The 23,230-nt window shown below is 47.6% G+C and overlaps 1 protein-coding gene across 3 annotated transcripts in view; it reads left to right on the top strand.

Annotated features, from left to right (window-relative positions):
• Positions 1-12,562: 12,562 nt before the first annotated feature.
• The window catches only part of Tnfrsf8 (TNF receptor superfamily member 8), a 49,439-nt gene continuing 38,771 nt past the window's right edge, over positions 12,563-23,230 (top strand). For all 3 annotated transcript variants that reach the window (XR_007977139.1, XM_052177999.1, XM_052177997.1), the window contains exon 1: positions 12,563-12,815. Coding sequence is in view for 2 of the 3 variants with exons in the window: in XM_052177999.1 (XP_052033959.1) it covers positions 12,753-12,815 (63 nt within the window). In the remaining variant the exon portion in view is untranslated. The remainder of the gene's footprint in view (positions 12,816-23,230) is intronic.

Here is a 23,230-nt window from a genome sequence, read left to right as displayed (position 1 = left end):
GTCAACTACCTTCAAAAGAGAACCTGAAAGAAGAGCATCCAGGGTTGGCCACCAGCACTCAGAGACTGAGCTACCAACCAAAGAATGTCCACAGGCTGGACCGAAGCCCCTGGCTAGATGTAACAGGCATGTAGCTCAGTCTCCATTGCTGCCTTGTCTGGCCTTAGTGGGAGAAGATACATCTTATCTGGCAGGGACTTGATGCATCGGGGTGGGGAGATGCCCAGGTGGCCTTACTGCCTCAGAGGAAAAGGGTAAGGAAGATGGCGGAAGGGGCTCTGGGAGGCAGGACTGGGGGGGCGCAGTGTTTGAGATGTAAACAAACAAACTCTCACCCTTGACTTACATAAATTATCTGGGCCAAAGACTGCAAACATATATGTTCCCTCATTCTCTGGGTCTTTTGAATGTGGGATCCAGAGTACTGAAAACAGTTTAGCCACTCTTCAGATATATGCCTATCCCTCAAATGGAGACCTTGACGTTAAGGGACAAGATACGCACTTTTATGCTATTTCTGGCTATGAAACATTAGCTCCCTGGGTAACTGATAAGGATAATCGTATTCAGTTACAAAGGTACAGAGCTATTCTGGAAACTGGAAAAAATCAACCCCATTCAAGTTAAGATTTAAAAAGTGGTATAAGTAATATATGGGCTATGGAGAAGATTTGGGGAGTCTGCCCTTACGTGTCTTGGTAATGATCCTGACACGATGTTCACCATCCAGAGATCCCAGGTCACCAATAATAGCATCTGAGACATCATTGATCTCAACAAAAGGTTAAAAACCATCTCCCTGACATAGGAAGGACAAGGCCCCTGCTTATACACAGGTTCATATAAGATATTGGAGTCTCAGTACCTTCAACACTGTAACACAACAATTCACCTACAGATGTTCACTGCAGGAGTCTCCCCTTACTATTTACTACCTCCAAAAGGCATTTGGTTTGCTTGGGGGGCAGAGGCAGGCATATAGCAATTATAGTAATTTAAATTTAAAAGCCTCTTGCAAAAAGTAGACTGAAATTCAAAATGAATGTCCATTGTGGTATAAAATTAAATACACTTAAACCTTGAAATATATATATATATATTATTTATATATTTATATTGAATATATATAAAAGGAAATATAGGTATATTTATCAACTAGACATTTAGTTTCAATTTTTCAAAGAAATTTTTAAATTAAAAGATAATAATTTTATCCTTTTCGGTTGCCAAAAAAAAAAAAAAAAAAAAAAAAGCATTTTACCCTAGGAAAAATATAACCTACTAAAAAAGGAAATCTCCAGAGTTAGGATTAGGACAGGGATTTGTTTTTAACCTTTCAGAAGAATAAAATCATCCAATTAATGAATCTAGAAACCACTGAACAAATGAAACATCTGAGAAAGAGTCCTAAGAAAAAAGAGTAAATTAGCGAAGTGTCATCGGCCAACTCCATCTTGCCTCTTCTGCCCTACGCAGACATAAGTGGGAAATGGTCTTTATGTGATTTTGACTTAATCAAAAATTAAAGGCGGTTTGGGATTGAAGTGCTGCTCTCTCCTTCTCTAAACCCATGCATGCTTGTTAAAGGAAAATCCAAAATCTCTATCTCGTTACCAGAAGAGCCACTTGAGGGAAACGAAATAAGGGACTATTCTGTGGACACTAGTCTCAAACTATTTGTTATTCATTTGACTCTTTAAAACTTTTCATAGGGTACAAATATTATCTCAAAATCCATAAGATTATTAGGTAATGTAAACTTTCTGTCATGAAACTAGTAGTCATACAGAATACTAACTCATTCTAGAAATGGACTTCATCTAGTTTCCTGTATGTGTTTTCAAGTTTGAGCCTGAAGCAGGTAACTACGGAGTTTGTATACCTTGGATGTACTTAATAGATTACTACCCTCAAACCTTTCTGAGATCTGCACAATGTGGCATTTAAAATGTTTAAGTTTTTCACCATTCCTAACAGCAACCTGTTAGGTTTCCAAGACTATAAGAAGGCCCCACAATGATGAATCTACCTGCCACTAAACAAAACTTATGCTTAGTGGCAGCATTACTACAATCCAGATAGATTCATCACACAATGCAGCCCAGCTAGAAAAATAGATCCCACATACAGGCAAAAACTTTTGGGATAGCCCCACTCCAGTTGTTTTGGACCCATATAAAGACAAAGCTGCACACCTGCCCCATACGTGCAGGGAGGCTCAGGTCCAGACCATGTATGTTCTTTGGTTCCAACTTTGAGAGCCCCAGGGGTCCAGGTTAGTTGACATTGCTGGTCTTCCTGTGGAGTGCCTGTACCCTTTGAGGCCCAAAATCCTTCCTCCTATCCTTCCAGAAGAGTTCCCAAGCTCCATCCACTGTTAAGCTGTGAGTGTCTGTTTCTGAGTCAGCTGTTAGGTGGAAACTCTCAGGGGACAGCAAGCTCCTCTCTGCAAGCATAACAGAGTGTTATTAATAGTGTCAGGGATTGGTTCTTGCCCATGGGATGGGTCTCAAGTTAGGTTGGTTATTGGTTGGCCATTCCCTCTGTCTTTGCTCCATCCCTCATGCCTTTCTTGAGACAGGGTTAATTTGGGGTTGAAAGTTTTGTGGGTGGGTTGGTGTCTTTATTGCCCCACTGGGACTCCTGCCTGACTACAGGAGGTGGCTTCTTCAGGTTCCATATCCCCAATGTTGTAAGTCATAGATAAGGTCACCCCATTGATTCTTGGACACCTCCCTTATCCCAGATCTCTGTCTTCTCCTGGAGATGCTCCCCCTCACCTCCTCACCTCCATCAGTTGCAGATTTCCATTCATTTTCATGGCCACCTAGCTATCTCTCCTGTCCTTCTCCACACATGATCCTGAACCTGCCCCCCCCACACACACACACATTGCCTTCCTCATCCCACACTCCTTCTTGGGTCCCTCCCTCCATTTGTCTCTTAGAACTATTTCATTCCCTCTTCTTTTCTTTTTTCCTTTTTCCCTCTTTTTTCGAGATAGGGTTTCTCTGTGTATCCGTGGCTGTCCTGGAACTCACTCTATAGATCAGGCTGGCCTTGAACTCAGAAATCCACCTGCCTCTGCCTCCCAAGTGCTGGGATTACAGGCTTGTGCCACCACCGCCCGGCTCATTCCGTTTTCTAAGTGAGATTCAAGAACCCTCACTTGTGCCTTCATTCTTATTTAGTTAGCTTCGTTGGTAGACAAAAAGGGAGAAATGTTGCAGAATGTTTTTCACATTGTGAACCCTGAGACTATGAGCTGGAAGAACCTGTTTCTCGTTGTGGTGTTGCTCAGTCCTAGCACACACCTTTAACCCAAGAGCAGTCTGTTAATGGGACTAAGTAAAATCAACTATAGCTCAAGAGGTGGAGCAAGTATCAGCTGACAGGGAGTGAACATCAGAAAACTCAAGAAGTTGAAAGGAGTTGAAGAGTATTTAAGAGAGTGTGGTGGAGAAGGGGCTTTTCCTTCTGGGACATCAGTGGAGTAGGAAGCTGGGTGCTTTCTCTGCCTCTCTGAGCTCCTCTCTGGGCTAGCAGGCTTTCACCACAGCATCTGGTTCCTGAGTCTTGATTGGTAAAATTGAATGTTTGGGATTCTGTTTTATAAAACAGCAGGAAAATGTGACAAGGGATACTCCACATAGGGGCTTGTTTGGCTGAAGTGGGCAGCTGAGAGGTCCTTGTTGTCATACTCTAAGCTGGAAGCAGCAGTCGGGCCGTGCTTGACTCAGAATCTTTTGGCCTCATTCTCCTGAGTTCTTCTGAGAAAACAGCCCATGTGAAGCCTGACACTTGCCAATGACTTAGCAAGTGGTTTCTCCAGAAATGATTTACATATAACCGTCCTTCAGGACCCTGACCAGAAGCAGTGACTAATGGTGGCTTTTCAGAGTTGAGGGGCAGGCCAGTAGGTGGAGCCTCAATTCACCAGTCCTTCCTCCAGCTTCTGGAACACTGACCCTCACAAGAGCCAAGGGTACCAGTTTCTGGAAAATTCAAAGTAGTAAGATGCGATTTGCCTTGGGGCCCCTCAGATGCAGGCTGGTTCTTGTGAGACTCAGGCACTCGCCTAGGGGAAGATGAATGAATGACAGGAAGGTGGATTTCCTCAGAGAAGTTCCTGTACAACAGAAGGTCATGGGGATTCCATGGCAACTAGGGACGTGTGCTATGACAATGACAGTGTGTGTGTGTGTGTGTGTGTGTGTGTGTGTGTTTATGTTACCGTAACCATCCTAGACAAGGTAAGGTTCACCCTTGAGCCCCAGCTCTTGGTGAGCACTGTGGCTCCAACAGGCTGGCCAAGTCACTTCATAGAGTATCTATTTTTGCAGAGTTGAAAACAGTAGGCTCTTTGCAAGCCTACTGTGCATACTTTGTAAGCTTATGGGATTTATCTGTTCTATGCATATGTGTATCTGTGTGTATGTGTGTGCATGTGTCTCTGTGTATACGCATGTATGTGTGTGTGTGTGTGTGTATTATTGTGTGTTGCTAAGCATTCAACCCAGGAGGTCAAGCATAGTAAATGCATGCTGTACCACTGAGTGACTCTCAGGCTCACATTCCATTCATTTTTCTAAACACCCACATTTGTCAGACACGGTACAAAATAGGCAAAATCTGTGTTCTGGTAGTTTCTTTTCCTCTCAAGAAACCAGCAGACCCAGACCTTATTTCTTCCATGTCTCAGTGTAGGGGCACAACTTCCCAGAAGAGAGAAGAAAGGTCCTGTGAGAGGCAATCCTCCTTTCTAAGCTAAGATCATGCCACACACCCTTCAGGTCCAGATGCACAGGGTCCCATCACCCCCACAGGGTCACGCCCATAGAAACATTTCTGTGGGCATCTCACGATTAAACTGCCGCTACTGACTGTTGGTTCTGTTTCCTTATTATGTTCCGTGCCTCGGAGTCCATGATTAATAGTGGACCATGCTGGGTTTCCTGCAAGTCTAAATGACTCACTTCCATTCACGGTGGCTTTCGAGAGCTCAGGATGCCTAACGTTTAACAGTCATTTATTATGTGCACATGTATACATGTGTGCCTATGTCGGAGTGCATTTGTGACTGGGTTCTATCTTTCTACCATGTGAGTTCTGGGGGTCCAACTCAAGTTTTCAGACTTGGCAGCAAGCACATTCACCTTGAGTCATCTTGTCTGTCCTTCTCAGGCCTCTTCAAGGGACATTAGGATTACTGACTCCCAGCCTCCATTTTGGACACCAGGGTGGTAAGACTCAAGATAGGGAGTCATGTGACTGATGCCAACCTGGGCCCCAATAAGTCTCCAGGCCCTCCCTGGGGTCTCCTCTGCCTCTCAGACTGAAGCCTAAACTGGTTGCCAGAGGCCAAAGGAAGTATCTCTTATGAAACATGTGACCAGCAGGCTGACCGGACCAGAGGAGCAGGAAGTGGTCACCCACCTGCCAGCCCTGAGAGGTCCAGGAAAGACCATGAAGCCTGGTTCTCTCCCACGGACCCACCACAGTTCCCAGACCCCCTGTGTGTCACACCGTGATGGACAAGCAAGTATCTTGAGTCACACATCCCGCAAGACGGGGAAGTCCAGGCTCTGCTCCAGAGGGGTAAGACCTGAACCTGTGGCTTGTGTTGCCGCCTAAGGACTCAGACTTGAGAGACAAAAGAGATCAGAGCCCTTTCTATTTCTTCCCTCAAATTTGCAAAAGTGTCCTAAACCAGGTACGTATGGTACTGTAATCTTAGCACTCAGGAAGTAGGGGTGGAGGACTACGAGTAGAATCCTTGGCTATATAATGAGTTTGAGGCCACCCTCGACTATTTATTTTTATTTTGTAAATGTATTATTATTATAATTATTATTATAATATCATAATGATATTGATAATAATATATTATAATTATAATATATAATTATAATACTATAATATTATAATTATAATAATATATTATAATTATAATATATAGTTATAATATTATAATTAATATTATATAATTATATTATTTATATAATTATATTGATTGTATGATTATATATTATAATATATAATTATAATATTATAATTATTATCATTATTGTTATTATTAGTATTGTTATTATTGTTGTTTTCAAGACAAGGTTTCTCTGTGTAGCCCTGGCTGTCCTAGAACTCACTCTGTAGACCAGGCTGGCCTCAGACTCAGAGCTCCACCTGCCTCTGCCTCCCGAGTGCTGGGACTGAAGAAATATGCCAAATGCCTCTCTTCAAGTCGGCCTCAAAAAGAACCACACGCAGACACATTAAAGGCATGGTGAGCCCATAACCTATAATAGCTGTGATTGGCTGCCCAGTGCACGACCGTCCATGCTAGGCAGAGGAATAAACTAGAATCTGAATACAGTTCCCTCTACCCTGAGGAGAGTGACCTGGGTAGCAACAGAATGTTCTGGAACCTGCACTGGGAGACTTGCCAAGCTAGGTTATCAAAGACATGGTGGTCTCTGCCTTGCTTAGTTACAGTCATTTCCTTTGGAGACAGTCAAAACTCAATAGCTCTGAGGTACTGCATCCTGCCCACAGCCATGAGTGTAGCTAGGGGATCCACCCTCCAGCCCCTCTGTATCCCAAAAGGAAGGAATGTCAAACCAGAGCCACTCCCCACCACCTCCTGCCCACCCCTACCCACTCTTAGCAAGCCCCCCCACATTGCTCCCCGGCAGAAAGCGCTAGGCGTGAATGCTTCCCATAGGCTTAGGCACATAACGTGCATAACGTGGAGGCAATGGTAGCACAGACCTAGTGGTGTGCCCACAGCCATGGGATCCAAAAAACTCTCCTCCCCATGTGTTCTTTCTTTTGAGCAAAAGCCAGGACAAGAGAGGCTAAGAGGAGAAAGAGAAAGACAAGGCTTGAACCAAATCTTTGTCTCTCCCCTGTGTGGACTCGGGAAAATTACTTAGCAATTCCGAACCTTCCTTTGGTCACCTATAAAAGGAACAGCAGGTCATCCTTGGAGGTAGAGCAAGCCCAAGACCAGCCTGAGTCACATGAGACCCTGTTTGGAAACAAAACAAGGTCGTGGCGCACACCTGTGATCCTAGCACTCTGGGAGGCAGAGGCAGGCAGATTTCTGAGTTCGAGGCCAGCCTGGTCTACAGAGTGAGTTCCAGGACAGCCAGGTCTACACAGAGACCCCGTCTTGAAAAAAAAAAAAAAAAAAAAAAAAAAAAAAAAAACAACAACAAAACCAAGTCCAAAAAAAAAAAAAGAACAGAAAAAGAAAAAAAAAAAAAGAAAACAAACAAAAACCTCACAACAGGAATCCAGAGAGACAAGAGACTAAGTGAACAATTTTTTCCTGTGAGAATCGCTTCTCCAAAGACCTAAGAACGTCCGACTTGGCCCTCTCTCTTCAAGATTCCGTCAGCAGCTTCGACCCTGCCACACATGGACCTTTGGGGCACTAAATGATATCAGGCCTCGGGTTCGATGTAGCCCTGTACACGGCACAGCCGTCTGGCACTCAGCAGTGAGAAAGACCAGGTACGATCCCGTGAGGCCACCTTACGGGAAGCCCTGTTTTATCAAGGTTCTCAAGGAGCAGCACTTGTGGGATGCTGTGGCTTGCTTGGTAGACTGCCTGCCTAGCGCTCATGGAGTTTAAACTGAGACTAGGGATACAGGCACACAATCCCAGCACTGCAGAGGTGGAGGCAAGGGAGCAGAGGTTCAAGGCCACGCTTGGTCTTAGTGAATTTAAGGCCATCTTGGAGCACCGGGAGCCTATTTCAAAAGGGAAGTGGAGGGGAGTGGAGGGGAGGGGAAGAGGACAGGAGGAGAAGGGAGGGGAGGGGAGGGAGGAGAGGAGGGGGACAGGAGGAGGGGGAGAGGAGGGGAGAGGAGGGGGAGAGGATGGGAAAGGAGGGGAGGGGAGGGGGAGAGGAGAGGGGGAAGAGGAGGAGAGGGGAGGGGGAAAGGAGGGGAGGGGGAAGAGGATGGGAGAGGAGGGTAGGGTAGGGGGAGAGAAGAGGAGGGGAGAGGAGGAGAAGGGAGGGGGAGAGGAGGGGAGGGGAGGGGAGGGGAGGGAAGAGAAAAGGGGAGAGGAGGGGAGGGGAGGGGGAGGGAAGGGGAGAGGGAGAGGAGGGGGAGGAGGGAAGAGGAAGGGAGGGGAGGGGAGAGGAAGGGAGGGGAGGGGAGAGGAAAAGGGGAGAGGAGGGGAGGGGAGTGGGAGGGGAAGGGGAGGAGGGGAGAAGAAGGGAGGGGAGGGGAAAGGAGGGGGAGGGGAGGAAGAGGAGGAGGGGAGGGGAGGGAAGAGGAAAAGGGGAGAAGAGGGGAGGGGGAGGAGGGGAGAGGGGAGGAAAGGAGGGGAGGGGGAGAGGAGGGAAGGGGAAGGAGGGAAGAAGGGGAAGGGGGAGGGAAGTGAAGAGGGGAGGGGGGAGAGGAGGGAAGGGGAAGGAGGAAAGGAGGGGAAGGGAGAAGGGAGGGAAGGAGGGGAGGGGAGAGAGGAGGGAAGGGGAAGAGGGGAAGGGGGAGGGGAGGGAAGGAGGGGAGTGGAGAGGGGAGGGAAGGAGGAAAGGGAGGAGGGGAGGGGAGGGAGGAGAGGAGGGGAGGGGAGGGGAGGGGAGAGGAGGGGAAAGGAAAAAGGAAAAAAGAGAAGCTCTGGCTGCACTGAGAAGCTCAGGCCCACACTGAGGAGAAAGGTCCACACTTTTGACTCCAACTTTCAGCCGCCTACCTGCCCACTGCTGCCTTCAGCAGAAGCAATTTCTTTCTGCTGAGGGTATTTTGGGGCCATTTAGGGTTGGGGTTCCCAGCTACTGGGGAAGTCCCTGAATTTCCTGAGCCTAGTCAGGGCTGGCATCTTGTTCAGCATCCTTTAGGCAACAGGACTCCTGTTCCTTTTGAGGGTGTCCCACCATGCCCGTAGCCCTCTCCTTGCTCTGGGGAATCTGACCAACACAACATTATAAAGCTAATGACTCATACTGCTGGGATTCCAGCCTCAGGCAAGTCTGCGGCCTTGGCTTCTGCAGCAGGTCTAGGCCTCTGCAGTACCACACAGGAGCTGCTGTTCTCAAGTCAGGGACTTCCCCTCCTGGTCTTCAAAGCACTTTCACACCTGCTTAGGGGTTCGTGAACTGCCTGGTACCTACTGAAGGCATCCGGGCCTCTGCTCTGAGTCCCAGGAGCAGCCACATCCATAGAGTGCCCCCCTCTCACCCTTTGCTTAAGATCCAGCCCACGAACTCACTGCCTGCAAGATGTAGCTTTCTCTCCAGTGAGGTAGTCACTGGCACAGCCACCTGCCAGATGCTATCCTCAGTGCCCCTGAGCACTCTGTTTCTCCAAGATCCCACAGTGTCCTAGGGTAGAGGGACAGCATGTTATGACATGGTTATATCAGCTCTAGAATGAAAACATAAAACAGCAGAGATAGCCTTTTGGCCAAAAAGTAAAGGGCGCTGCAGTAGGTGACCTACAAATAGGGAGCTGTCCTAACATTGATGGCCCCAGGGTCTGAGTGTAGAGAGTGGTGGGCAGAAACAAAGGTTGGGGATCTAGAAGGAATGAGGAAACACAGGGTATGAAGCGCAGTGGAAGAGATGTTGGGTGCTTTTCTCTTGGAATGACATGAATGTGCTCAAAATTAGGATCTCCATGACATTTCTGAGAGAATTTAAGTTTCAGGTCTCTGTAAACTCTTAGCACAGTGTAAGCAGAGAAAATGAGCCTTAGTCTGTACCACCAAATCAAGAATGCAGGGCTGGCGAATGCCTTAATGTGCGGAGAGGCAGGGAGCAGTAAAGATCGCACTGAAATGGCCATTCCACAGTATAGTTAAGGGAAATGTTGAGTTATCATCATCATCATCATCATCATCATCATCATTGTAAATAGGAGAAAGAAAATGTCCAGAGACATCTGAAAGAGTCCAGAGTGGAGTTAGAGAAGTAGACTGGACATGGCCAAGGTGATCTGGGAAGGAGGGGAGCATGGTAGTGGATGGAGAAGGATATGGGTGTGACCAAATCCCATAGATTATGAGAAGGACATTAGCTGGGGGAAGGAGACTACTGTGGACTTTGAAATGAATAACAAGTACTGTGAGGAGGGACTGAGGGAGCATGGATCCCGGCATGGGCTTTGGAGCACAACCGTAGGTATAAATCCCTGGAGCCCACGTCCCTGTGCCTGAGATAAGAGATGACTCCCGTCACCTGAGTTTGATCCTCTGAGTCATGTAAAAAACCGGATGAGATGGCACACACTTGTGCTCTTAATACGTCTTCAGGAACATGGGAGGTCTTGGGCCAGCTAGCCTGAAGCGCACAGTACTGCAGCAGAGAGAGACAAGAAAGACCCTGCCTTAGAACAAGGTGGATGGGAAAGCCAACTCTGGAAAGCTGTCCCCAAACTCCACCCATTCCCTGTGTCACCTGTGCCTCCAGACTCACAAACGTGTGTGTCATCTGCACATGTATATACACTAAAATAATTAGTCAGTTTTTTAAGGGAGGAAGAGTCTCCAGGGGTGAGGCCCTTTCCCCACCCCAGCCATCAAGAACCGCTGTTAGGGTGTAAAAACAAAGGAACAAAGGCCTAGGGATACGTGTGGAGCAGAAGTTACCTGTATTGAGGGAGGATAGCAGGGAAAGACAGACTTCTATATCCACAGTATTATCATTTTGAATGGATGTGTAATAGTCCATAAAGGGGCTTGAACCTCAGTTTCTATACTCATTTCTTAGTGTGACTCAGAGTATTCCCAACACTTAAAGACATAGTCTTTTTGTTGTGGTTGTTTACTTTCAGGTTGGACTGTTGGTTTTCATTGTGTTGCCGGTGAAATTACAAAGCAATGAGTCTTAAACTTTCTCAAAATTTTGTTCTTTTGCTTTTGCTAACAAGGACTTTCTGACAGGGATGCTTTCAGAGAGAGGTTGTATCACTAGTCAGTACAGAAAAACAAGGGTCTGTTCTCTCTCGCTTTCCCCGTAACTATTATTATGAAGTCAAAACCCTACGAATGACTTAAAGGCCCAGAAGACTAACAAAGACTGCTTTCATTTGCATGCCTTTGGTTACCAGGAAATGTTGGACTTTCACAACCTGTGATTTTCATTTGGTTCAAGCTGGTGCAAGCTCTTTGGATGCTACAGTTTTATTCTCGGTGCATATCTAACCTGCACCAGTGCATTGGGAAAACCTGCTGCATTCTGGGAACGCGGGCTCCAGGTTCCTCTGCCCCTTCCCGGCTCTGTGATGATTCGAAGCTGGATCTTTCATCATCAATTGAGGGGAGGGTCCAGGGCGGCTCTATGGAAGAGGCACAGGAGGAGCAGATTTTCCAGGTAGGGTATGGACCTCAAAGAGGCCTGTGTGTGAAATGGAAAGTTTGTAGGGACTTTGGAAAATCCTGGTAGGAAGTCGCGGTTGTCACCCTGTGGGAAGCTCTACCAACACTGAAGGCTAGACTAAACCGTGGAAGCCAAAAGGTCCTTGCAACATTCTGGAATTGAGAGAAGCCAGTGTCCCATCTTTAGAGCACATAGATAGATTGCCTGTTTCTCAGTGTTGGTGACTGTGTTTGAAAACAAAACAATATCAGATGAAAGCAGTGAGCACCTCCTAGTCAGTGCCCAGCAGGGACCATGTGCTGCCAGTGCTCACAGAAGGAATCAAGAAAAGCCCCACATGGGAACGGCAGCTTGGGAAATAGAATAAGGCAGACTTGAGGTGAGGCTCCAGGGTGCCAGCCCCCTCCTCCGGGCAAAACATTCGGAGCAGGGCAGGGATACCTGTGGATTGATAAACATATGCCCTAGTCTTCTCACAGTTCTTTCACTGGTCAGTCCACCCATCCGCCTACCCACGCTCCACTTGTCCACTTGTCCACCCATCGCTTTATGCATCAGTTTCCCCTTTATCTGATATCCATTCACTCCGTCATCTCAGCAGTCCTCCCATCATCTACCCACTCATCCAGCATGCATCCACTTCCTAATCTCTCCATTCACCCCCCACCCAGGTAACCACTCACGGATATCTCTTCATCCATCCACCCATCCCTTCATTCTGGGATCCCCTCATCCATTTATCATCCATCTACTTCTCTACTCATTTGTTCTCTATCCATCCATGCATGCATCCAATCCACTTGGTCTTTTTCCACTCATCTATCGATCCATCCATCCCCTCATCCATTCATGCATTTGTTCTCTATCGACTTATCTCCCTCACCCATCTGTCCATCCATCCCCTCATCCTTCCACCTACCATTTGTTCTCTATCTACCCATTCATTCCCCATGCACGGCTGGCTTTATTTTACAGCAAATGTTACAATAAAGAAACGCTCATTTTCTCGGAACTCCTCACTCTGTCCCTTCCAAAGAATCCTGATGATGTGGGGCTTAGAGTCTCACCCTTCCTTGAGTCTGTACCTCTCAGACTCCTGAGTCCTACACCTTTAGAGCTGAACCGGCTCAACTTCCCGGTTCCTCTTCAAATCCGGGGCGGTTCATTTAAAACGCAGGGGAGCCCCCTGCGTGCGTGCGCTGTGGCTAGCCCTGAGTCATCTCTGCACGTGGTGGCCCCTTTTCTCTTAGGCTTCACAAGCAAGCAGATCGCCGCATCACAGGTGGTAAGAGGGTGGGGGAGGGAAGGATTAGGGCTGAACCCGAGGAAGGCGAGGAAGGCGCAGCCACATTAGAAGCGATTTCACCGCGGAGAGTCAGGGTGCCGGCAGGTGGCCAGGCGCTGGAGACTCGGGAAGCCAAGATGAGCGCCCTCCGCACGGCAGTGGGGTTGCTGATCCTGGGGATGCTCCAAGCTTTCCCAACGGTAAGGGAATGACAGTAGCCCTCCCGGACAGTGTGTGAGAGCAGTGGCTAGAGCAAGGGAGGACAGGGCAACCTCTCAAACTAGTGTGAGGGGACGCAGGAGGCAACTGAAATATGCAAGTATTCACAGGTGGGTGGATAACTGAAGGTAAAGTTAGAGCGCCTCTCTTCACAGCCGCAGGTAGTAGATAGTTGGGAGTAGTTCGTTCCTTCATTGACCATGAGTTGAACCCAGAACAAGAGAAAGCTGTTCCCGTTCCCTTACTGCTGGCCCAGATGGGTCCTGGATAGAGCAACCTGTGTGTGCCGTTGTTTGCCGGAGGATGATATCGGGTTGTTTGTGTGTCCATCCATCAATAGGCTGGAAGAGCTCAGGAAAGGGAGGAGGTGGTGGGTGAGAGCAAAGGTAAGGGTCTGTCCAGCCGGTGGTGTGGACTGGGTTCCCCGGAGCGAGCACATGGTGGCCATTTGTCCCTGGAGCAAGTCAGTGCTGCCTCTGGTTCTGTAGTCGGAAGTCCCAGAAATGAATCTGGTCAATGAGTTAGGAACACTGAGCAGTTCCTAGGGGCCAATGCCACACTAGGCATTAGGATGTGGGAAGGGAGACAGGACTTTGAAGAGCCACTCAGACAAGCTGCTTGATGGAACGTAGGGTCGCCATGGAGTTGAGGGAGGCACATGGCTGAATGGAAGCTGGGGGACGGGAGGCAAGGGACATCAGCAGCCTTGTGTAGACATGAGGTGTCTCTGCTAGAGAGGTATGAAGACAAGGGAGAAGAGAGGGCAGAGGGGGCTGGCAGGATGGTAGGAAGGCGTCCCTCCATCTCCGGTGGGCAGTACGACACCTGCCCTGCAGAGGGCAGCAGTGAGCAGAGGACCCGCTCTACCCTATTTAACCTCCATACCCCAAGCCCTCATCTGGGGAAGGTAAGAGTTTGAAGCAACAAGGACCTGGGAGATGAAGGGGAAAGTGGGATGTGAAAGTGGGGAGGCTTGGCTTCTTTTCTGCTACAAAGTGGAAACATTTTTTTGATCAGAGCAAGGCACATTTTTATGTGAGTATGTAGGCTGAAGGGCAACTTTGGGAGTTGGCTCTCTCCTTTGACCCTGTGGGTTCCAGGAATAGAACTCAATGCATCAGGTTTGGCAGCTAGCACCTTTACCCAGAGAACCATCTCACAGGCCTGAGAAGACATTTTTTAACAATTAAAGCAGTGCACTTACTTCTACCTAGAATGTGTGAAAATGCCCCAAACAAAAGTATAAATGCTGTGATAGAGTTGTTTTACACCAATATCTTCTAAGCCATAACCATGTTCTTGCTTTACTGCTTTATTTACAGGTGTCTAAAAAGCATATATATATTTGGATCACTTTTATAGAAATATATAGGGGTTCCTCTTTTATATTTTTATTTATTTTAATTAATTAAAAAAAATTTTTTTGAGACAAGGTTTTTCTGTGTAGCCCTGGCTGTCCTGGGACTCACTCTGTAGACCAGGGTGGCCTTGAACTCACAGAGGTTGGCCTGCCTGCCTCAGTTTTTTTTTTCTTTTGACAAGGTCTCCTGTAGCTCAGGCTGGCCTCAAGTTTGCTATACTGCTAAGGATGACCTTGAACTGGTCCTTCTCCCTCTGGTTCCTGGTTGCTTAGATTGCAGGCATGCACTACCATGTTCCATGTATGTAGTGTATGAGATTGAGCTCAGGGCTCAATGCACCTAGCTCAGGTGCACTAGGCAAGCACTCTACCCACTGGTCCACACCCTCAGTGGGTCTGTGTTTTGTTTGGAGATAGGGTCTGTGTAACTCAGGCTGGTCTTGAACTCACCGTGTAATCAGGGATGTCTGCAAACACCTAATCTTCCTGCTGGTGAGTGCTCAGTGTATAACAGGCATGCGCCATCACACCCAATTTTGCAATGTTTTTATTCGGCTTTGACAGTGTCTACAGTAGGTCTTGGAGATCACATCTGCTCATTCACCACGGCTGTGAATGAGCAGTGAGATCCCCACCAGTGTCTTTTGGTTTGTTTTTATGAGCTAGGGTCTGACTGTCTAGTCCCAGTTAGCCTGGAACTCGTTGTGTAGGCCAGTCTGGCCTTGAACTGACATCTCTGCTAGCTTCTGCCTCCCAAATGCTGAGAGTAAAGGCATGTGCCACCACGTGGCCCCAACATTGTCTTTTTGTGTTTGTTTGCTGTCTGGGGAGTAAGAGTGGTTCTTTCGTAGCGAAGAGATAAGAGGATACTGGTGGTTGACCGAACAGATGTGCACTGGAATGAAATGGCAGGCCTTCCAGTGTGCAAGGCAATGTCTTTTCTCACAACAGTGTAAGACAGTAGCAGCTTCCCACATCCTAACCGACGCTCCATCTTATCAATCTCTATTTTGTGGTCTTGAATGGGCTGTATCCTTCTTATGTTAATTTGCATTTCCCAATGACTGTAGGCTGAACATCAAACCTCAAGTCTGTAAGCCTTTCAAGACAGAACTTGGGGTGTCTGTAGGGGAAGAGCTGCCTTCCCAGCAAAGTCCTTTCCATTCCAGTTAAGGTTTGAAAAATTACTCAAAACAGAACAGAATAAAATAATGATAACAAAAAAACTTTTTTAAAAAGCTGGATAGAGTGGTACATAGCTTTAATTCCAGCAGCACTCTCAGCAGGCAGTGGGCAGTGGATCTCTGTGAGGTCAGGGCCAATTTGGTCCAGGACTATGTAGAGAGACCCTGTCTCCAAAGGAAAAACAAAAACAAAGATCAGCCAAGCAAACACAACCCCCCACCCCTGCGCCAATAACAAAGCAAAAACCATATCTTGAAAAAGCTGGTTACTACGCGCCTGGAATCCCAGCATTTGGGAGACTCAGGCAAGGAAAGTCAGATGTCTAAAAGTAGGGCCAACTAGATGGCTCAGCAGGCAAAGGCACTTGCCACCAAGTCTGACATCCTGAGTTTGATCCCCACGACTCACACGATGGAAGAAAAGAACTAACTCTTGGGTTGTTCTCTGATCTCCACATGCAGGAGGTAACTCAGACATGAGAATGTACACCTGTGTGCACATGCAATCAAAATACATGGAATATAATTTTTCAAAAAAGTTACAAGGTAGTCTGAACTACATTGAAAGTTTCTGTCTTTAAAAAAAAATTGGTTTTTTTTTGGTCTGGGAATTCAAATTCTTCTTTTCAGCTTCATCTGCTTTTTTCTCAGCTTTTGTCACTTTGCTTTATTACTTTTTTTGGTTTTTTTTCCAAGGTTTTTGTTTTGTTTTGTTTTCAAGACAGGGTTTCTCTGTGTAGTTCTGGCTGTCCTGGAACTCACTCTATAGACCAGGCTGGCCTCGAACTCAGAAATCTGCCTGCCTCTACCTCCCAAAGGCTGCAATTAAAGGTGTGTGCCCCCATTGCCTGGCCTTTTTTTTTTTTTAAAAAAAAAAAAGATTATTTATTTATTTATTACATGTGAGTACACTGTAGCTGTCTTCAGACACTCCAGAAGAGGGCATCAGATCATTATGGATGGTTGTGAGCCACCATGTGGTTGCTGGGATTTAAACTCAGGACCTTCGTTAGAGTAGTCAGTCAGTGCTCTTAACCACTGAGCCATCTCTCCAGCCCCCCTTCTGTCACTTTGTGACAAGCACATTTTCAGGTGGTGCAAGTCCAGAGAGACAGAGTTTCCTCTGGTTCCATTTTTTTTTCCTCTTCCTGGCTCCCTGGGATGGTATAAGGCCATGCCTTCCGGTGAATTCCACGGTTTCAGAATTCCCCAAATGTCTTCCCAGGCGTCCTGCCCGCAGCTCCAGTCTGATTTTCCACCCCCAGCTTTGGCCTAACATTTTAAGGTTCCGACAGGGGAATTCTCATAAATGAGTCTTTGCAGCACGTGGTTCTGCTGATGGGCTCTCACTGATGAAGCTCACCCAGGCATCTTGCACAGTAGGGGTAACCGTGCTGGTCCTAGTATTCAACAGAGAGCTTTCTTGGATTCCTAGAAAAGTGACTTTCAGAACCATTCAACTCCTGCCTGGCTCGAGAATTCCATAGGATGCCCCAGAAGTTCAGGAGGGAACCAAGATGGGAAGGGGTGGACAGAAGGAGACTCTAGCTTCTCTTAATTGAAGGCTGCCTTCCTTGACTGAGGTTCAGTAGCAGCAAGGGCTCCAAGGCCAAGGCAGGACAGGGACTTACTCAGCTCGAGAACAGTTCTGTTGAGACTAGGACAGTCCTTACTGGAACTTTCTGTGGCATCCACTCATATCTGACCAGAGCACTTCTTGAGTAGAGGTGATTCATTTCTAGGTCTGCACTGGCATCTGATGCATCTCAGGACAGAAGGAAAGTGGGGACTCCTGAGGCTGGGAGGTCCTTGCGCAGGCAGCTTAGCCCAGGTTGGACCTGTGCGGTTTCTGTTGAGCTGTGTCCTGACTTGGGGGCGGCTTATCTAAGATCTCGGTCTGTAGTTATCCAAGTAGTAGCGGCCAGCTAGGCCTGCGGACCAGACAGCATCTCAGAGAACACACCAGCTCTGTCTAAGGGAGGGATCTGTCTAAGAGAAATTAGCAGAAGAGTCTGGCTCAAGAAGCGGTGACAAGAAGAAGATGGCATGTATGGTTAGCCCAGAATGGGCGAGGGAGGAGCACTGTAGGGAGGAGGTATGGGAGCTGTCCAGTTGTATAGACCTCAGTGCCCTGCTCATGGCCCTGCCCTCACTGGGTAACCTAGTCAGATGTCACATCTGCCTTAATAACAGGAGCCAGTGATTGTAGCTGTCAAGGGAGAGGCAAGCAGTGGTGGGGTTGTGGGGGGTTCTAGCTGTATCTGGGGTTAGGCCCCCCTGGCTGAATGGTGGGAAAAGCCTGAGAAGACAAAATAAGTGTTTGGGAGGAGCATAAATGTTCTATTTTACCCAAGTGCAGGTCTCAAATGGGGTATTCAAGTATGGATGCTTCAAGAGGGTTCAGCTTCTGATGCAGGTTTCTAGTACCAGAGGCGCCTGCAGAACTGATGCTGCATTCTGGACCAGCAATGAGGGGCCTCAACTCTTATTACTCAATCTGCTTACAATAGCCTATAAGACTCCACATATCTTGATACCTTTCATCCAATTGATATTTTCCAGCCCAGGGGTAAGATCTTTCTTTCTTCCTATTTCTCTTTGATACAGATTTTATTTATTTTCATTTCATGTGTATTAGCATTTTGCCTGCCCCGAACATCTGTGTGAGGGTGTCAGAATCCCTGGAACTGGAGTTTCAGACAGTTGTGAGCTGTCATGTAGGTGCTGAGAATCGAACTTGGGTTCTCTGGAAGAGCAGCTGGTGCTGTTTTAAGTGCTGAGCCATCTCTTCAGCCTGAGTAGGATCTTTCATTCAGCCAGGTGAATTATTAGTTCCCTCTCACTGCCGTAATGAACTAGAACAAATGTGGTGGCCAAGAGCACCACAGGTGTGTTATTTGGTGCCTCTGGGGGGTAGAAGGGAGCTGAAAGGAGCTCACAGAACTGTGCTTCTGCTAAGCTCCAGGGACTCCTTATCCTCCCCAGTTGCCTCCTGCATCCTCAGCATCCCCAGGACTCTGGCCCACCTGGCTGCGTGGTCTGAAGACTGCAATTGCATTGGGAATCATAGAAGCGAGCCAAACTTACCAGGTTCCGTGAGAATTACATTGATCTCTTCTAATACCCGACAACTTCCCACCAGGTTCCTCCTCCCCTCCATGCCCCCTCCTTCCTCCCTACTGATAGTCTGGCCTTGAACTCCAAAGCCTCCTCCTTCCTCCTCCCAAGTACTAGGATCGCAGGCATGTGTCACTATCCCAACGATCTCTTTAGTGTTACATATGTGCGTATGTCTGTGCGAACAGGCATGCCGTGATGTGCATTATGCACGTGGAGGTCAGAGGTCAAGCAGGAGTTGGTTCTCTCTTCCACCGTGTGAGTCCTGGGGCTCGAAGCCTTCAAGCTTGGAGGCGAGCCGCTTTAGCTACTGAGGATGTATCGTGCAAACCCTGAAGTGGGAAATCCCTGGGATTTGGGAGGGTCAGCTGTCTGACATCACAAGTTCTTCCAGCAAAGAGCTTAGAGAGGATTCAGAAGAAGGGATGTGTGTGATGATTTGGGCCCCCATTGCTGGCATTACAGATGGAAGACATGGCCTAGTGTTCTGTGCTTGCTATTGCAAAAAATACATGAGGCCGAGAGCTTCATAGAGGTCTTATTTGGGGCTGATGAGATGGTTGTGTGGGTGAAAGTGTTTATTGCACAGGCCTGATGCCCTGGAGTTTGATCCCCTGGACTCATGTAAAAAAGCCAATGTAGAAGCAGCATTCGTCTGTAATTCCAGATGAGAAGGAGGTGGGGATAGGTAACTATGTAGCAGAAACAATGAGAGACTCTGCTTCAAGAAAGGTGAAAGCAGAGAACTGATACCTGGATATTGTATTCTGACCTCCACAGAGTGCGCTGTGGCATGTGTGTGACACACAGAGACAGCATACAGAAGCACCATCATCATCACCACCATCATCGACAACAACAATAACCACAGTATTTTAAATTTTTAGAAAAGAGGTTTATTTGACTCCTGATCGTGGGGCTTGGGGAGCCTAGACAGTGTGGTGCCCAGTGTCCTGTGGCACAGGAACTCAGACCTGTGGTTTCAAAGATCCCCACATAGGGGATGGAGAGGTGTTTCCGTGGTTAGCAGTGCCTGTTGCTCTTTTAGAGGACCATGATTCGATTCCCAGCACCCACATGGTGGTTCATAACCACTCACAACTCAAATTCTAGGGATTCAATGCCCTCTTGGGCACCAAGCACTCATGTGGTGCACATGCTACATACAGGCAAACCACTCACACATAAAATAAAATGAACATATCTAAAGAAGAAAAAAAAAAGCTTCTGGTGGTAGCCAGATCTAGTAGTACAGGCCTGTAATTCCAGCTACTCAAGAGACTTGAGGCAGGAGGATCATAACTTGCCCAGAACTTTCAGTGAGATCTTCTAAATAAAAATAGAGGATAAACCCGGGGGAGGGGGGCAGGGGGGGAAGGGAGGGACAACTGGGGCACCTGAGGCACCTGAGGCACCTGAGGCACCTGAGGCACCTGAGGCAGAGTGCTTGTCTGACATGCATCAGGGAGTTGGTTCTTCTCAAGGACCACAGAACACAAAGCCAATAGAACAAGGACCTTTCAGATCTAGAGAGATGGATCTGTTGTTAAAAGGCTTGACTCACAACCCAAAACAAAGACCTTTCTGATGTCTGTACTGTGAATGGGATGTGGGGCCAGGCTTAGTATGAGGGTACCCTGAGAGAACAGGAAGGTGAGGGAGAGCTGGTGGATTCGGGGAATGAAACTACAGTTTAGACAGAGGCAGCAACAGGTGGCTTAGTCCCTTTGTGGGACTAGGAAAGCTAAGGCCTTCCCTCCCCCTAACCCCAACCTCTTGGGGCTCTCTCCGTGGGACTCTGACTGACAGGCTCCCATGGCTACCCTGGGCGTCCAGAAAGCAGCGCACCCTACTGGCAGGTTGTGAACTTAGACAGAATTTTAGGAAAGAACTCCCAGTTATTCTGGTGCCTTGGTTCTCTGTATCCAGGTATGGTGCAACCCCTTTAAATCCCAGCTCCTCAGAAGGCTAGGGCCTGAGAAACATTTTGTAGCCAGACTTGACTACATAGCATGACCCAGTGTCAACAAAGCAAAGCTAACAGCCTGCATTCTGATTTACCAGTCATTTAGATATTATTCATTAGAGGGATCGCCCTCACATTCCTTAGCCACCTATAATTAAGATACTGAAGTTTGTTTGCTTGTTTGTTTAAGGGCGTTGGGTCTTAAACCCAGGGCCTTGTTCTAGGCAGGCGAACTACCACTGAACTATATCCCCAATCCCCCACTTGTCTCCCAACTCTCCAAGTTCTTTTGAGGTAAACCCTTACCTTATTTCTACCTTATCAACCAGGTTCCCAGGTAGCCTACAATGGCCTTATATTTGATAAACAGTTGAGGGAGTCTTTGACCCCTTAATCCTACAGCCTCAGCCTCCTGAGAGATGGGTTACACATATGTGCCAGGATGATTGGCTCTGAAGCGACATTTTTATTATTATTTATGTGAGGCGACTGACATGGGTGCTGGTGTTTTAAAGCTCTGGTTCTCCCTCATCTTAGAGCAGTAGTCACTCTTGATTGCTGAGCCATCTCTTCATTTTCTGTACCGACATTTAAAAATGGGTAAACTGGAGAAAGTCCCTTAATTTTGGCTCATGATTTGATATGGGGTATGGGGTGACGTGTTGTCCTTTCCAGTACACTGGACTTTTTAAAGATTACCTGTGGCTGAGATGGAGGGTGGGGGTGGGGAGGAATGGAGACGTGATATAGTTCAAATCTCCAATTTGCATTTGGTTGCTGTGTGAGTTTAGGCAGACAGCTGTGCCTCTCTGGACTTCAGTTTCCTTATCTATAATGCAGGAGTTGGCTGAAAGCAGGCTGGATTTGGAGGAGTGATGCAGGGTACCAGATAACCTCACCAGCCCAGGATGGGACAGCAGGGATGTCAACAGACTCTCTCAGGTGGTTCAGGGCTAGCCCCGGCAGTGCTACCTCAGGCTTTTTAGGTGTCAGTGAGATGGTGGGGCAGGCCAGGAGGGAAAACCCAGGGCAAGGACATAAAATTTTCCCGTACTCTGAAGGCCCCACAGGGCTGAGTCCTCACAGCCTCAGTTAGCTCTACCTCGGGTTTCTGTAAGCACGCAGGGAGGGGCCCACCAGAGAGCTGCAGCTTGTGCTGCCTGGAGCGTCCTAGGAGCCCCCTACCCCCACCCCTGTGACTTAAGAAGGAAAAGCTTCTTGAAAGGACCTGCAAGAGAGAGAGAGAGAGAGAGAGAGAGAGAGAGAGAGAGAACAGAGGCAGCCTGTGTCTCCCGACTGTACTGTGTGAACATCTCAGTGTTTTTAGCTGCCGTAGTCAGAACCAGGTTTCATACACACACTCTACCACTCAGCTACAATCCAGCCCTAAACCGTAGGTTATATTTATCATTTCAAGTTAGCATGGTGACATGATTTCAGAAGTGTCAAAAGAAAAAAAAGGTATAATTAGCACCCACACACCCACCTTCCAGCACCACTAAGTTGCCACAAATGCAACACCCAGCCCCACCCTACCCCATTCACACCCCAGGCTGGCCTTGAATTCGTATGTAGCCAAGGCTGGTGTGATGACGGATCTTGGTTGTATCCTTGACATATCTAGGGAGAAGGAAACTCAGTGGAGGATTTGTCTTCCATTAGTTTGGCCCCATGGGCATGTGGCTGGGGCATTTTCCCATTGGCTAGTTGATGCAGGAAGGCTCGCTTTGAAGGTGCCATCCCTGAGCAAGTGGGTCTTGTCTGTGTAAAGAAAGAAGCAACCACTGTGAGTCTGGGGGAAAGCCAGTAAGCAGTGCCTCCTCCAGGGTCGATGTGTTAGTTCCTACCCTGACTGTCCCCAATGATGGGCTTGTCTCCCCGAGGTGATTCTAGGTCCTGTCAAGTTGAAAATCAATGTCAACTGTGACAAAGCCCATCTCCTGGTGGGGCTTACAGTTCAAAGAACTCTAGAAAGCTGCAGGAGTTTATTCCCAGTCATAAGTGATGCAGGCATTACTCATGAGAGACGTGCAAAGAAACCATACCGCGAGCTATCGCTGCACCCCACCCCCACTAAAGCTATTGCATCTTTCCAAAGCAGCACTGACAACTGACAAACATTGGTAACTGGCATGCATCATTTAGTGCCAGCAAGAATGCAGGATAGATGGCAGCCTCCCTCACACACTGTAGCTAAATGACCAGTGCAGGGGCTTAAGAAAAGGAAAAACAAAAACAAAACAAAACACTGGGTGGAGAACAAGGCTTGGAGTGTGGCTCAGTAGGTAGAGCACTTGCCTATCGTGCCTGGAGCCCTGGGTTCTAGCTTAAAACTGGGTATAGTGGCATATGCCCAGAATCCCAGCACTTGGGAGGTAGGGGCAGAGAACCAGGAGTTCAAGTTTATCCTTGGCTAATAGTGATTTTGATGCCAAAATGACCTACATGAAAGTCTGTCTAGAAAAGAAAGGGGAGAGGAAAGAAAGAAAGGAAATTAGATGATGGTCTATCAGAACTGGCACTGAATCCACGGTAGCTGTGTTTAGAAATAAGTGCACAGTCTAGCACATACTTTTAATCCTAGCACTCAGGAGGCAGAGCGGGTGAATTTCCATGAGTTTGAGGCCAGCCTGATCTACATACAAGTTCTTGTTTTTGTTTTGTTTGTTTTTCTTTTTTAGAGACAGAGTTTCTCTGTGTAGCCCTGGCTGTCCTGGAACTCGCTCTGTAGACCAGACTGGCCAAGAACTCAGAGATCCACCTGCCTCT

This window comes from Apodemus sylvaticus, chromosome 3, assembly GCF_947179515.1.
Source record: "Apodemus sylvaticus chromosome 3, mApoSyl1.1, whole genome shotgun sequence".
In the NCBI taxonomy this organism is placed as follows: Eukaryota; Metazoa; Chordata; class Mammalia; order Rodentia; family Muridae; genus Apodemus; species Apodemus sylvaticus.
The sequence above is the reverse complement of the archived record's forward strand: the minus strand, read 5'-3'. Positions and strand labels throughout refer to the sequence as shown.